The sequence below is a fragment of the Microcebus murinus genome, chromosome 9 (genome assembly GCF_040939455.1).
Source record: "Microcebus murinus isolate Inina chromosome 9, M.murinus_Inina_mat1.0, whole genome shotgun sequence".
Taxonomy (NCBI): Eukaryota; Metazoa; Chordata; class Mammalia; order Primates; family Cheirogaleidae; genus Microcebus; species Microcebus murinus.
In genome coordinates, this window is record NC_134112.1 from 53,665,838 (window position 1) to 53,683,660 (window position 17,823).

The 17,823-nt window shown below is 31.6% G+C and overlaps 1 protein-coding gene across 1 annotated transcript in view; it reads left to right on the forward strand.

The window, feature by feature from the left end:
• The window catches only part of SEMA3A (semaphorin 3A), a 217,340-nt gene extending 201,052 nt beyond the window's left edge, over nt 1–16,288 (forward strand). The window contains exons 17-18 of the mRNA XM_076006470.1: nt 12,340–12,482; nt 14,202–16,288. Coding sequence (XP_075862585.1) covers nt 12,340–12,482; nt 14,202–14,657 — 599 coding nt within the window. The 3' untranslated portion in view covers nt 14,658–16,288. The remainder of the gene's footprint in view (nt 1–12,339; nt 12,483–14,201) is intronic.
• The last annotated feature ends 1,535 nt before the right edge of the window (nt 16,289–17,823 follow it).

The following is a 17,823-nucleotide window of genomic DNA, read 5'->3' on the forward strand; positions in this document are numbered from 1 at the left end:
TCATATTTTTCATGTTTCAACCTGCTAAGACCAGGCTAAAATCATAGGCAATAAAGCATATCTACACATATGCATACAGTATGCACATCATTCCCAGAATACATAAAGAAATGCAGCTGAAGAGAAATAAAACCTTGCAGAAAGAAAATCCTAAAGAACTAGATTATATTTTATTATTGCAGGTGTGATAAAATCAAGATTTTAGATGCTTGTGAGATTTAAAACTCAACTTTCTTACATTAACAAAAAGAAGACAAGTTTAAGTACATACTTTTGTATGTAGTAGCAACCTGCAAAATGTAGGCAACAAAAATCCTCATCAAAATATATTAAAGAAGGAAATATAGTCTTAAAGTAATTCATGGAAATTATTCATACACATGCTGATGATATAATCCCAATGTTGTTATTGTGCTTCCTAGTCAAATAGAAGGAAATGCAGATGTTGTTACACTGAAATACTAGTAGGATATTCCCTAAAACTGGGCATTTTGGACCAAATTCATTTTATGTTTCCTAAAAGATGTCAAGACCTATTTATTATCAAAGTTGCTTATTAATGATAAAACACCAAGCAATCTTCATTTAAGATACAGTAAAATTGTAGTACACTTTCACCTTCAACCACTTACGGAAATAATAATGAGGTTATGCTTCCCTCTGCTGGGAAAAATTATCAATGACAGCATTGCTAATGAGCAAATCATAATTAAAACAGCTGAAATGTACAAAGTGAGCATTGTAATTGAACATAATTATCCTAGTAACTTTGTTGGTGCTTTTCACAATAATTCTAAAAGCAGTCTTAATATTTTTTATCAATTAACATGGTTTTGATTTACAAATTTTGTGTGTAGAATAGTCATGTTCCATGTATGTTAAGAAAACATGGCCACAAATAGTACCCCAGGATACATTCCAAATCCTAGTTATCTTTCTGAAGGGTTGGCTGGGAATCCCAATACCAAGAGACAGGTAATCACGAATGAAGCCAATATTTTGGACTCACCTTGCTTGCAGAGTTTTCTCACCAAGCATTTTTCTATGTGTCAATATCCTCTTTATAAATGAGAAAGAGACAACTAAATTGGAGTAAATGTTATGACTGTCACTTCCTGGGTATTGTGCATTTATTGATATGCCCTCCTTAAATTTTTCAAATGGCATACTTCAATTGGACAAGAAAATATTTTGCCAGTCTTCCATTAATCTATTTCATGTAAAAATATTGAATTATGATCAGCACCATTTCTACATGTCATGTTAAGAAAGTAGTGACCATTATATTAAAGAATCTATCTGCTTATGTGTGGAGAGTAAATGATAACAACTGGAAGTAAAGGAATCAAGAGAATGTGACCAGAACTCATTTCCAATTGTATTTAATCTCAATATCAAAATGAACCTTGTTATCTTGCTCATTGTTATATCTCTAGATTTATAAACAGGTACATTATAACTATTGTGCATATTCAATAAATATTTGTTGAATGAATGATCTAAAATTTCAAGTTATAATGTAGGTAGTTGTCTTAATATTTCTGTTTTTCAGTAGAGATTTGAATTGCATAGCATCTATTAATTTTTATAAAAAGTTGACATACATTGTTAACACCATTCATATTCAAAAATAAAATCTAAAGAAATATAGTTTTTAACCAATTGACTAATAAATATTGATTATACACTATCATGTACATTTAGTACCATGTATGTTCTAAAGATTGCTAGGGATTACATATATATATTTATATAATCTCACTGACACATCCATTTTTTCAGCAATCTAGTCCCTTTATAGATTTAGTTAATATTTCAAAATAATATTTTTGCTAAAGTTATGAGTATGCATACATAAAAGGAAAAACTAACCAAATGAATATTTTTAAAAAGTAAGACTGTGGATAAATAAATATTGTTGGCCATTGAATTAATGGAAAGTGTTTCAGATTTTAAAGATTTTTTTTGATAAAATTAGAACAGATAAAGCCTGTAAAAATTGGACATATAGAATTGTATAACTATAGAAAGTCAAGTGACCATAAATGAATTCTTCTCCTGGTTTTTCAATCAGAATACATACTGTAGGGCAGGCGTCCTCAAACTACGACCCATGGGCCACATGTGGGTGTTTTTGCCTGTTTGTTTTTTTACTTCAAAATAAAATATGTGCAGTGTGCATAGGAATTGGTTCATAGGCTTTTTTTTAAAACTATAGTCCAGCCCTCCAACAGTCTGAGGGACAGTGAACTGGACCCCTGTTTAAAAAGTTTGAGGACCCTTGCTGTAGGGAGAAAAGAGAATTGCTGTAGTTCAATGATATAGGGTCTTTTTGTGTGCGGGTGAACAACTTTAAGAAGATGTTTGTAATATATGGGAGGAAAGGGTAAAATAGCCCAAGAAGCTCTGCAGCAATAAAACATATCTTTTTTTGAAAGCCTCTTTATTCCTTGTTTGCTTGTGTTGCTAATTGACCAGACATAAAACACATACACCATAGATTATAGCGAATGTCAAATATTTGGAAACTAAGTCAGGCATTCCCATTTGGCCAGGCTGAGTCTTACAGTTAGGAATCAGTAATTATTTTGGAATAGTTGATGTCAGTATTTGGAAGTAACATGGGCAAGAATCCAGAGCCCAGCCCTATTAAATCATGTATGTTCTCTTGCTAATATCACTTCTCACATTGAACAAAATATATGTGCTCATATGGAAACATATAAAGATATGAGATGTTTTCATAGAAAGCTGCTAAGCAACATGAAGCCAAATTACACACTTCAGGATGATCAGTTCCAGCTGTAATGGTAAACATACTCTGTAACACTCTATATTTTACATATCCTGAGGTTTTAATAGAGAAACTATATGTAAAATATCTCAGAATTAAGGTGAGAGAAATTTCACTTTAGACAAAACCTTTAACACTCACTCAGCACTCTGCTTTCATGTGAAGCAGCACACGTGGTGAACTGGTCCAGGTGAAATAGAAAAATGCACCTCCACCTCTCCTTGATCCCAGCACACTCTCTTACATCACTGGTAGCTGTTTACCTAGAGAGATTTTAGTATCAAGCCCTAAATATATAAGTACTGGCAGATCTTTTCTTCCCACTCACACCTCAATACAGGATGCTAAAGAAAAATCTCAGGTTGTTTTCAATCTGTTCCCTTTGCTAAAATAATTGCTGTGCACAAAAATGGAGCTTGTCTGACTTTGCATTCAAGAAACTGGCCAAGTCAATTTAACTCTAAACTATCTTCCATTTCCCCTTTTTGACTAAACAGAAATGAGCCATAATACGATTTATGTGTCCAGAAAGGAAAAAGCTACACCATAAGTACCAATGTTTTTTTAAATCATAAGGTCTTCTCATATTTCTGGACCTTTGAAATATTTTATGTCCTATCTTTTAATTTAATGGCATCATTGAATTTCACTTCTTAATAGTTTTTTTGGCTGTTCTGCATCCATGCATTTCCTTTCTAGCATCACACAGTAAAATGTCCATAGAATTCGATCTTCTTAATTATCTCCACAACCACCCTATTTCAATTTATGCCTTGGTTGGCATCAAAATCATTCCAAAATTTCATAAAATATCTTTGGCAGTGCCATCTTTATGGTCTCCAGAGCTATAAATTTAGTATTTTGTAGCAGTGCTATTATGGTCTGTGCCTTAGCCTCTTCCAACTATGAATCTGAGCATTTAGCATTTAGTTCCAAGATTTGATAGATGAGCATGATGTCAGCCTCAAAAAAATCCCTAACTTTAATAAATTATCAAATTTCATCAAGTCTAAGAAGACACTGAATGTAAAATGCACCACTGTTTTAAGTACTAAGATAAATTACCCAAGATGGACAATCTGATAGATAATTTCAGCATTAAACTAGGACACAAAATGACTCAGTATTAGTTTAAAGGAGAAGTAAACTCCTATGCAGATGAAGATAGCAAGGAACATTGCCTGTTTCAATCATAATTATGGGTGGTGCAAAGTGGTAAAACAAAAAAATACTCTTTGAAATTAAACTTGAACTTTGTAAGTACCACTCCTGGGTGGTACTTATCAAGGTTTACTTTCTGAATTCACACAAACAAGGTGAGCCCAAAACTTCAGACAGAGAATTTAAAGGGGTATCAGGTCAATAGGGAAGAAGTAAGAAAGACTTCTTTCTGGAAGAAAGCAACTTCAATTCAGATCAAGAGCAATTATAAGATACATTCTGATATCAGAGACATTAAAATATGAAGAAGCATGCATCCTAGAATCAAATCATTGAAGTCCTATCCTCTATGATTTTTATATGCCCTTTTTGAAAGTATTTCTACTTTTTTTTTTGAAAGCCTCTTTATTCCTTGTTTGCTTGTGTTGCTAATTGACCAGACATAAAACACATACACCATAGATTATAGCGAATGTCAAATATTTGGAAACTAAGTCAGGCATTCCCATTTGGCCAGGCTGAGTCTTACAGTTAGGAATCAGTAATTATTTTGGAATAGTTGATGTCAGTATTTGGAAGTAACATGGGCAAAAAATGGAGGGTAAATCAGTCACTGCAATGTTTGTCTTTTGGTGTTACTTCGGGCAAACAATTCTATTGTATTATATGTGTGCAAGGCACAGGCACAAATAACATGAATAACAACAGGTTTGAAATATTTTATGTTATCTTTGTTCCTTATTAAAGTCTTTATATATGTCATCAGAGATCACCTGTTCATACTCCTACAATTTAACTGTTGTAAACAGAGAGTTTTAAAGCATGCTTTATATTTTTAAGTTCACATATTATTAAAATACAAGATGGTATTTTCATTATTGTTTATGGAAGGTTTCTGCTTCAGCAAATAGGCATTTTCCATCTCCCATCATATCTCTTGGGGGAAAGTAAATGAAACATTAAAGTCTATGTTTAAAGTAAACGTTTCTATGGTAATTTTGCTCTGGCATATAGATTATTTGTGCTTTCCTTGGTAATGCATTTGCTACAAAATCATGAAAATAAAACATACCAGATGTTTAACATAGACTAAATAAGTATTATAGTATATATCTTCATATTGGTACTGCTTTTTAAGTAAATGAGTTTCAGCCTGCCCTATACTAAGAAGCATTTCAGTCTATGACATCACAAGCTTAAATACAATGTTAATGTCACTATTCAAATGGCTTCATATTTAATGTCATAAGATATCATTATCATATTTTAAATTAATTAATTCTGAAAATAAGATACTGATGACTTTTCCCAATAAAATAATTACCAGTGAACAATAAAATTAAAATATCCTGGTCTTATCTGTCTGTTTATCTATCTACCTATCTAGCACATTTTAAAGATAAATCTCCAAGAATATGTGGATTCAAGAAAGATTGGAAAGTACTTGAATTATAAAATTCTAAATGCTATATTCTGGTTGCTAGTTACTTCCCAACAATAAAGATAGATCTTAATTTCGGATATAAAACAATGTAATTTAAAATTTAAACTGATTTTAATAAGTTGATTAATTACATGTTTAAAATTTCTCTAAGGTTTTATCAAATTTTTTTGTAATTGGCAAGTAATATTCACTAAATTTTATATGTATTGGTCATATCCATAGATGTATTAAGCACACATATATGTGCTTATTACACATGCATGCATTCATTTCTTGGTGCATACATGCATGCATGCCTGAAAACATACAATAAACAAACATTTACAGAGAATCTAATTGGTATAAGCATCGTACTAAACATTGGAGAAACAGTGTATTAGGCATTATCTTGACAAACAAACATGATCCCTATTATATACTTCAATATATACTACAGAGTTGGTTTTAAGTACACTACAATATATGAGACTTTTAAACTACTTATTAGCCATCTTACTACTCAGGTCCAAAATATACTGAATGTTAAGAATAAATGATATTTTGTTTTCATTTTTGAAAATTCTAAAATATTTTATGTCTTCCCGAGAGATATTGATTCATCCCATAACATGCCCTATCAGCTACTGCTACTAAAAGAGATGATTTTCATCTCCACTTGAAGTCAAATTGTAGTCTTTTCTGTTGATAAATCATCTGTTGTATTTCAGCAGAAAATCATCTAGAATCCAGTAAAGAAATCCTAAGTAACGATTTTTATACTTAAGTTACGAATTGCTACAATTTTCTATGTCACCAACAATTCATAGGCATCATTTCCTTTCCTCCTTTACTTGACCTTTCATACTGAATATTATTGAGAAAAGTATTAAAATTACGATGTAAGGAAAACAACTGGAATTTGATTTTTCTTTATGTAGTCCAGCAACTAACTGTATTTGTTAAATAACTTAAGTAAAAATTTAAAATAATTTGCATCCTCCCCTCTCCTAAATTAAATTTTACTTTAATATTTATAAAATTTAACTTTTAATAAAGGAGAAGAATATAAAAATTGATAACCAATCAAAGTTGAATTAATATATGGCTCACTACCTAATTCATCTCTGTCTTTTCTATATGACATCAAATTTCCCAAGATTGTTGCATTATTAACATTTCAATCTTGGGAGACATTTATGGGGTTAAAATGGAGAGTGAAATAAATGGAGAGCTGAAATGCGATGCCTTCTGTTTCTGCTATATTGGAAGAGAATCAAATGCTAAATAAGGCCTTTAGCAACATGATATTTCTGGCCAAATGATGGATATCATGACTTTTTTTGTTGCTACAAAAGGAAGCAATTTATTTAACTTTTTTCTTTCCTCCCATTCTTTCTGGTTTATTAGCCTCATTTCATTTCCATAAATTATCCCACTAAAAGAGGAAATGATTAATTGAAGATTGCTTCCTTAAAAACATTATTTCTTGTCATTAACAGCTGCAACATAGTGTAACATTGTGTTATCCAAATACACTGTTGTGCTTTTAAAATAATTTTAACATTTTGCTTCTCTCAATTATTTTGTTCTAACCATTCAGATAGTTGAACCCATGAGAATTCATTATGCCAAATTATCAAGGATACCTTTTCTGTCTACTGATAATTTTCATGACAAAAGTTTGCATTCAAAGCAGTTGATTTCTATGTGTGAAATGTATTTTAAAATGGTTTAGAGTGAGATTGCTTTATTTCTGGAAATCTATAAAATTACCTATGACCTGGACATCTTTTTGTGGTATAGGTCTCCCTGGAGATGTGATAATATATTCATATGAATTCTCAAAACTCTTTGTCATCTTATTATTCCATATTGAAACTTTTGATTTTGGATATACTTGATTAGTAATCATCTGCTTCCCCCATATCCAAATCAACTATTATAACATAATTAAACTTAACAAATTTTAAAAATCTGAATTGCTTATAGTCACCAGCAATTCAATAAAGTATTACATTATAATCAGGGTTATAAATGTTCATATATATATGTCCTTTTTGATGAAACTTTTAATCATTTCTTTTATGTAATTATAATATTTCTATGTCTTGAGGATGTCAAAGTTACATGAGTTTTCAGGTTTTAAATTCAGTGTAGTTATCTAGATTTTCCATTCAGCAAATATCAGCTAAGAGTTTATGATTACCTTTCCACCAAGATTATGAACACAAAGTATTGGAGAAGATAACCAGTTAATAATAATTGTAACAAGTAAAACTACATGTATTTATCATATATAAGGAGATAATAAAAGAGACTTTTAGGATGTATAAAAAAGGAAATAATATCTGTGATGGTTGTAGGGGAGTAGGATTGATGTTAGGAAGGAGAGCTCATAATTTGTCTTAGTATGGATTCTGAATAAATGACTTTAACTTTTGCCTTAACAATTGAAGCTATAACAACGATATCACCTCATATGTTTATGACTATTACTGTGCCCACATGTACTATTTTCATATAGATATGTTCTAAGAACAACAAAAAATATGTTAAAAGGGGTTATAAAAATTTTACATTGTCTATAATTGTTAAATAACCTGCACAATATATTTAAGACAATTTGCAATTGTTTGAGTAAAAAAAAAAAAAGATAAAAATAACAACACTGTCACATAGACAAAGCAAGCATACTGACAGAGAACAAAACTAGCCATGCAGCAAGAACATATTTACCAAGAAGTTATACAAGTAAAATACAAATTTATCTAACAGATTTTTGTCATTCAATGTAGAAAGGAGACATGATCTCATAGTTCATTAAACAGAAGAAAAGAATCAGTTTTTCAACAGAATCTCAATAATTCCCCAAAACTAAGACCAAAAAGAAAATTTTACCAAAGGTGAACATAGAGAAAATACTGCAGTGCAATGAACATTGTACTCAACAGTATTGTGGCATAAATACAGTGAGTAACACCATAAAATATTGCTTATAGGTTTCCTCAATATAGGCCAGGGGGACCTGACCAAACAGAATTTAATAAAATCAATTATCTGACATGATTAACACAATCTGTTCCATGTAAACTGCTCTCAAATCAACTGGTTTAATCCAGAGGGAAATTTTAGATTACTCTTACCCTAAATATGTAAGAATTCATATCCTTCAGGAAATCTATAATCAAAAATATTTTCCCACTTGAGCTTTTCATTTTTATTGGGTAATGGTGAGTTCAATATTATACTCTCTGAAAAGTATTTAGATTACAACTATACTGTGCTGCCATTTACATGTAGAGCTATTTGCTTTAATAAATAATCAAATTGATAATATGTATTAGGGTGACTAGAGCAAAGAACAATATAGCATCTATTTCAAAATTACTAGAAGAGAAGTTTTGAATGTCATCACCACAAATAAATGATAGATGATCGGGCACTTACACCAATCTTACAAACATCTATGGGATCATCATACAATGTTTACATGCATTAAACATCACACTATAGCCCCCAAATATGTACAATTATCAATTACAAATAACAATAATTTACAAAAACAAAAGTATGTTTGACATCCTAAGAAAAACTGAGGACTCTAATAAGATTAGAAGTTAAAAGTCAAAATATTGTTCATACTTATAAAATTTCTGGAGGAGGTGTAAGGGGAAATAGAAACATATCACTATTGGATCTCTAATGTTTCCTATGTTGTACAAAATTTATGCAAGCAGTTGAGATAGAAAAGTCAGGAAAGAGAATAAATATTTATTGAGTGCCTTCTAATCATTATTTTTAAAAAGTATTTATTAGGTATTTGTTTATAAGGTGTCAGGTGATGGGAAATTAACAGAAAAATGGTCATAATAAGTTATTACATCTGAACACCCACATATATATGGATGCTTGACTGAAGGCCATTTTAAATGAAAATTCTGGTCCTTAAATTAAAAGTTGCTGATGGTAGAAACAGTCTTTGGCAGAGGAGTTACCAAATAACTGTATTCAATAGAAATTTTTGTGATTATTGCTGATGGCAACAGAACCTAACAAAACATAAAACAGGAGAACCTTAAACCAAAGAAATACAATAGTACCTCTGTATACTGGCTATGATTGATAGTTAATATGACAAGACTTTTAGCTTCATTGGTTACTAGCTGGAATATGTTTTTCTCCTTTTTGTTGGACAAAAGGGAGAAAGAAAGGGTCCACTTAAAGGGAGAATGAGACCTTAAGGTATTGGTTAGTGTAGTTATAAAAGCAAACTAACTAAAGGCACCAAGCCAATGAACCAAATTCACCACTTGTAGTTCTAATTTTACGCAAGTGAGAAAGTATTTAAATGCCATGATGTTTCTTGAAGAAGACCATGAAATATTGCTATATTAAACTAAAAACAACTTCATATAAATTCTTTGTTAAATAAAATACTATCTTATATTAAATTCCACTGTAGAGAAGTATAAAATAAAATACTTCTAAGTATAAGAAGACATTTACTATTTAGAGGATTTATTTTTATTTTTTTTTTCCTGCTACATTGGGAAAAGGCTGTCACCATGAGAGGATATATTGAAGAGGACATAAAAACTGAGCAGGTTACCCAGGACTATAAGAAAGATTATAAGGAAACTATCTATGGATCAGCTAGAATGGTTAAATTATTTGGAAAGAAGACAACTCAGAGTGATATTTTTAAAATACCTATTGATGTTAATTTGTATTGAAACACTTTTCTTTCCTATTATACAAGTTACATTGCTCTTGTTTGCTGTGCCAACTAATGTACTGAAGGACTGAAATAGAGTTCTGTGCTTGAGAGCAATAATATATTAAATATAATATATTATATATAATGTGATATATATAATATATGATAAATATTATATTAACATAATAATATATTATTATATTATACAATAATATACAATATACAATAATATAATAAATAAATACTCATTTATTCCTTAGATTTCTATAGTAACTTAAGTAGATTAAGTAAGAGACAAATCAGTTGTTATCTTAAATGGCAACATGTAAAATTTAGGCCTGTGAGACGTGGCTATTAGTAGAGAATATCACAGTGTTGTTTGTTTCTAAATCCAGTGGATTTTTCTGTTATGCCATCATATATTAATTAATACATTGTGATTCATTCACATATAGAGATTGAATGGAATGTCTCTTCCTAAAAGTAAAAGGATTTCTCGGTTTAAAAAGTTTAAACTGCAGTACAATTAACAGAAAAAAATGTATTTAATAATAATTGTATTAATTTGTGTGATAAAACATTCTAATTATTTGTGGTAGCTCCTGAATCACAGGAGATGTTCTAGCCCCTGTTGAGCATAACAATTCTTCACCTCTATCCCAGGAAGCGAGTATCTTGCAAACTAGCACAGCAACATGTTCCATATCTATTCAATTCAATATGCACTAATAATTTTAGAGAAAAAGCCTGCCTATTCAAGGTGGATATTGACACACAAAGACGTACAACTCCAATATTTTTTTAAAGGGATTTGGAATCAGTTAAATATTATTGTTTCTTTACATTTCAGTCATTTCTTATTTTTTCCTACTTCCAGGGGACTGATCTTTTCAGTAAGAAGGGACAGACACTTCCCAATATCAGAAGAGTTTTGTTTCATACCTAGGGCATTTGAGAAGCAGACACTGTGGTTGACATCCCTGGAGAGAGCAATTGGAGGCAGAAGGTTGCCTGTAGCAGGATGAGCATGAGATGAAGGACTTAGGCCTTGTACAAGGACGTACGGAAACAGGGTTTTCAAAATCTTTAAACTCAGCGAGAGCAAATTATATTGGCTTTGACAGACAAAAGTTCTTAGTTGATTATGACAAGAGTAAAACTGTCAAGGTGATGCCAAAAAAAGGGGGAGGGAAACATTTTTTAAATTAAAAATCTTGCCGAGTTTGAAGTAGAAAGCAAAATTTTTCATCTGTCTGCACTGTCAGCTTTCTATGCATGTGAAAATATATTTATTATTTTCTAAATTAATTTAATGAGTTCCAGATCGTACAGGATGTGATAATGGAAACAGGATTATACAAGATAATAAGGAGTTTTGTTCTGTAAATGAGTTTTACCTAGATTCCCTGTGTTGTACTTTTGATCTGAACTGTGTTTCATTTACCACATTGAAGAAGGTTACGTAAAGGGTAAAATAATAGAAACTTAATCAGGAAACAGGTCTTTCTATTGCTGAATTTTATTATATACTCTTGCCATATTCCATAGCCTAATTCTTGAAAATAATAAAAGATGTGTCATTTTAAAATAAGGACAATTGAAACCATATTGCATTATAGTTATACATCTTTCTTCTGAGCCATCCCAAACATTTCATACCAATTGATCTTCAGAACAAACTTGTGGATTATTTAGGAGTTACTGGTGGGAAAAATAAACTTCTTGAACTCTACCTTCTGTAAAATGCTACAAAAATATTATTGGTTAGTGAATTTAATTTTATAGATCAAAAACAAATAAAAAGAGCAAATAATTTCTCAGATACGTGTTTCCAAAAGCCCAGGCCCGTAACTCTTGTACTAGAAAATAGTTCAATACAAACGGGTCCCATTAGTCAAAGCACAGAGTTTTACAGTGAAAATAACTTCTTGTAGAATGCTATCATGGCATATAAAGATGTATAGTTATACTGTACACATGACTGATTTTGTTAATGTAATGCCATTTTCTGGTAGACAAATCTCTGTATATGCTTTATATAATCCACACCAAAAACATAGTCTATTTAGGTAGGCATTTGAGTTCTGAAACCATACATCCTTGACATTTCTGCCATCCTCAATCAATTTGAAAACAACTTCCAACTTGGCAACAATTCATCTCTTGAATTTCCAAATAAATACTACAGAAATCTGAGATTATGTCTCTAACATTTTCTCAATTCATTTCCTCATCACTGGCCAGATAATCATCACGGCCACAGCCTTGAAGAGAGAATCATCTATGGAGTAGAAAATAGTAGCACGTTCCTGGAATGCAGTCCGAAGTCACAGCGAGCATTGGTCTACTGGCAATTCCAGAGGCGAAATGAAGAGCGAAAAGAAGAGGTACAGGAATGAAACTGACAGGATTATTTCTATCTAACATATACTATTAAGTGACCCCAGCATTGTTGACTTAAAGGAAGAAAGAGTACTGACAACCCTACCCCTATTTTTTTCTAAACCAATCAATAGCTCATGCATTAAGCAAGTATTCATTGCAGGCTGATTATGTAACCAGCTTTGTGCTAGAAGTTGGAGAAACAAAGGTGACCTGGTGAGAGTTTCTGTTCTATAAGCAGTTTGGGGATATATTTTAGAGTCCTTTTGTTTCTTACTGTGGTTATCTACAAATCAAAATATTGTCTATATTTGTGCATAACTAAAACTACTCGTTTTAACTTTTGTTCAATTAATTTTGCTATCTAAGCCTGTTTTTTATTTTTTCTTTTTTTCTCCATTAACTTTCTCCTCCAATGGGAGGGGGGAGGTTGGGAGAAGGGAGTAGTAAATTTAGGGTAAAGGACCTGAGGTCACAGGACCAACTATGATATAAACTATTGATGTAGCATCAGGCGGATCTTCCTTCTCAATGGATCCATTTGTTCTTCTGTAAACGTCAAGAAATGTATACAGAAAATCTTAGTGAGTACTCTGATCCCTTAAAGCTTTTTAAAAGCATTAAATATGGGTAACCAGACTATTTTGTTGATTAGTAAAACATATTATGTGTGGACAATTTTATAAACAATATAAATATAAAGGTGAAATTCCTCTCCATTATCTTTTTGTATATTTTAAGCAGCCCTTAAACTATATAATTACCTCATACAAATGCCAAGATTGATTTTATACATTACCAAGTTAGGCTTTTCAAGATCTCTATCATGAACTGTATTTAAAATAAAAGTGAGGTTAAAAATATTCAAGAGCATTTCCTCATATTTATGTCTTGAATAAATTGAATAAATTATTGAATAAATTATTATTAAGCCCGAAAGCCCATATTTTCTTCTGCTTGTTCAACTACTGTTTGTTTTATTTCAGTTTTTAAAATCTTCTTATAAATTCATTCTAATGTTGCATTGCTTTCTGGTATCTGTATTAGTTCTGTATTCCAAGTTCAATATTTAACATTAGCTTTCTCCCAAATTAAATACTTACTTTCAGATTTATAAAATAAAATATATCTTTTTTCTTTCCTACAGTTATCTTTTTTTGTTTGTTTGAGACAGCATCTCACTCTGTTGCCTAGGCTGGAATGCAATGGCATCAGCACAGCTCACTGCAACCTCAAACTTTTGGGCTCAAGTGGTTCTCCTGTTTCAGCCTCTGGAGTAGCGGGGTCTACAGTCACATGCCACCATGTCCAGCTAATGTTTTTTTTATATTTTGTAGAGACAGGGGTTCCACTCTTGCTCAAATTAGTCTAGACTCCTGACTGTGAGCAAGCCCACCTTGGCCTCCCAAAGTGCTAGGATTATAGGCATGAGCCATTGTGCTGGCCCCTCCAATTACCTTGAATAGTTTAAATTATTATAATAAGAAATTCGATTAAACAGTAGTAAAACCAGTATTACCCAATGCATCTTAAAATTAATGGGCAAATATTATACCTCCTTTTTTCCTGAGAGGAAAATACTATCATTTATCTTGAAGTAAGAAGGTTAATAACTGTTAAAATATGGATCAACACATAATCTAAATTTTTATTGACACAGAGTTTCAGATCTTCTACTGCTTTTAAATATGTCTATTTTATACTGCCTTATTCCCCCTTGCTAGATCAGAGTGGATGATCATATCATCAGGACAGAACAAGGACTTCTGCTGCGTAGCCTACAGCGGAAGGATTCAGGCAATTACCTCTGTCATGCTGTGGAACATGGGTTCATGCAAACTCTTCTCAAAGTGACCCTGGAAGTCATAGACACAGAGCATTTAGAAGAACTTCTTCATAAAGACGATGATGGAGATGGCTCTAAGACCAAAGAAATGTCCAACAGTATGACGCCTAGCCAGAAAGTCTGGTACAGAGACTTCATGCAGCTCATTAACCACCCTAACCTGAACACGATGGATGAGTTCTGTGAACAAGTTTGGAAAAGGGACCGAAAACAACGTCGACAAAGGCCAGGACATACCCAAGGGAACAGTAACAAGTGGAAGCACTTACAAGAAAATAAGAAAGGTAGAAACAGGAGGACCCACGAATTTGAAAGGGCACCGAGGAGTGTCTGAGCTGCATTACCTCTAGAAACCTCAAGCAAGTAGAAACTTGCCTAGACAATAACTGGAAAAAATGCAATATACATGAACTTTTTTCATGGCATTATGTGGATGTTTACAATGGTGGGAAATTCAACTGAGTTCCACCAATTATAAATTAAATCCATGAGTAACTTTCCTAATAGGCTTTCTTCCTAACACCACCACCTAACAGATCACAGGTGATGCAGATGTTCACTTTAGCAGACTTAATGTTTCCTATGAGATTTCAGTGTACAGGTTTCGCTTTGTTCTTTGCCTGAGAAATAAAAATGTCATTTGCCATACTGCCATCTAAAGGAGAAAAACTGCATCAGCAAAGCCATTTTATTGAACTAAAAGTTTAAAATAAACTGCATGGATTTACTAAGCTGATGAATATTCCAAAACGTGGTTGGATTCAAGGATATTTTTTGTCTACCAGCCCTTGTGTATGTACTGGAGGAGTAAAATGAGTAAAATGATACTGAATGAAATGGTCTGTGGAAATATTAAAAACATAAACCATCCATCATCCAGAAGAAAAATGGAATACATTGATCTACTACTGATGTCTTCTTTCAGCTTTGATCTAAAGATGTATTTTATTAAAACTATAATTTAAATGTACCATGACAAATATGCAGTAAAAATTAGTTGTTTTCTAAGCTAGAGTAGGTTTTTGTCTTACAATTATTGTTGCTATATAGTTTTTGTTTTAAAAATTCCAATTGTGTGCTGCTTTTTTTTTGACATTTTATTTTCAGTTCTGTAACAGGGGTAACTGATATTGTTCTAGAAACATATGTACATCATTAACAGTGAATTTCTAAAACCAGAATATAAAGTATGCTCTATTTCTCTGAGTAAATCAAACAAATGGAAGCTGTTCACACCTCCCGTTCTTTATGTATTATCTAAATTAATTTTAACCTGCATAATGTTCTTAGAAAAACAGAGTTTAATTAACCAGCTAAAAAAGGGAGAAACAAATTGATTTTTATTATATCTAAAGGATCAATGAAGAGAAAAGGAACTGTGTTTCTCGTGAAAATAAGCATTGTCTTATTATAGTGTTAATAGAAATATCTAATTCTGCACTTGAATCCCTGCATATTTGAAATATAAAATCTTTTTCATGATTCCACTAGGAATTATATCTGTGTCATTTAATATTTTTTGAAAAGAAAAGGATCAATATATGCAGAACAACATCTTAAAGGCAAATTTCCCAACCGTTTACATTTGTATCAGCTGCCTCTTACCTTGTTTAAGACAATTATCTGTACAAGGTACACGTGACTCTTCATGTCGCTGGGAGTGACTTTTATACAAACTATTTTCCAGGATGCAACCCACATTTGAAAGACGTTAAAACTTTCATTTTCTGCACTAACTTACAAAATAAGGTAGATGATTTATAATTAAGGATTTGACTCCTTCATTGTCTTAAAATGATTTGTTGAGAACCACTGACTTCAAGATAGGTAAGACTTTCAACATCATGATACGGTTTCTTTTGCACTGCACTCACCTTTTCAGGAATCCTTTCCTAGTTCCTTCATCATGTACAAAAATGCAAAAAAAAAAAAAAAAAAAAAAACCAAAAACTTATACCTAATTAATGAAGCAACATTGAAATTCTAACTCTAGCTGTCTTGGGATTCTAATTAACTCAGCATTAATTTCTCACTTCAGACTACAGTGAATTTTTATTCCCTATCAGCTGAAATATTTCACAGATGGAAGCTCATGTTTCAGTTTTAATGATTACTTTGAATAAACAATTTGTTGCCACTTGTTTCAAATAAAAGCCTAAAAATAATCTACATTCAATTTTAAGCTCCATTGACTAATATGGTGTTGCTTTTGGAAGTACTATAGAACTCAAATATAAGCTGCGTTGTTCAATTATTTAAAGGATACATGCCTGGACAGAAAATAGTGTTTGAAATACAAATCAAAGAACAAAAAAATGCTTCAGAAATAGACCATACTTTTATTTTCATAGAGTATCTTAACTGTACTAAAATTCAGTGTTGCATTTCATTCTAAATTTGCAGCTGAAAGAAATTTATTTGCAATAGCAGAAATATTTTATTTCTTATTAGCACTCAAAAATAAAGGATTTAAAAGGATAGAGATTGTATGATAACTTCATGAATGCCTTCCAAAATCAGAATGCATTTTATTTAGCATTATGAAATGCCAATAGAAAAAAAAGTCTAGACTTTAATTAAAAGTTACAAAAAAGGACAAATCTACTGGCATGTCTTTATATACCATCAGGTCTGAGGTTTTGAATAAAATTATAAATATAACTTACAGATAAATAATTCTTATTGCAGTCATAAGCTTCTGCCAATGTGTATTGAGAGGGGCAATTTGCACGAAAATAATATCCCATTTAATAATTCAGTTTTAATAGACTTTGGCATATGCATGTGTCATCAGAGATGAAACTTTGCTTAAGAGACTTGTGACCTTAAGTAAATTATAACATCAGTCTGTCTTAAGGTATGAAAAAGATGCATCACAGCAGAGAAATTATAGCCCAGTTGAAATCAAATGTAAAATGTAAACGCATGTAAATGCACACTTAATGCTTTCTAAATGTATTATTTAGTGATTTTCAATGGTATGTGTTTAATATTTTTGCTACCTACACATTAGGCAAAAGATATGTAAATACTTTGAGAAAAGAAGAACAGTGTAAAATAAAACTTTCTGCAGGTACTCCATTTCAATGTCTTCAACATCATCCTAAAATGCAAGATTTTCCCACACAGGTGACAAGGTGGTTTATGTACTATTTAAGGGCAGAAGCTATGTGCCCAATAAATAAGCATGTTTTTGCCAGGTAGGAAATATGTTCCATATCTGTATTTATCATTGCATTTCAGATGGGAACTAGGAAATTGGAGAGAAAATATGTAATGAAACTGCTGCTGTAAATTATTTCTTTTAGCATGTATTCAGTTGCTAAATACACATTTCTTCAAAATATTTGAATTCAGATGTCTTTACTGTTCCCTCTAACATATGGTATTAAGGAACATAAGTTTAGAAAATGTTGAGAACCAGAGTCAGGTTGCTTTATAATTAGCTAACAGATTTCTTCATTGTAGTCATCTGTAAACTGAATTCTATATTTATGGTG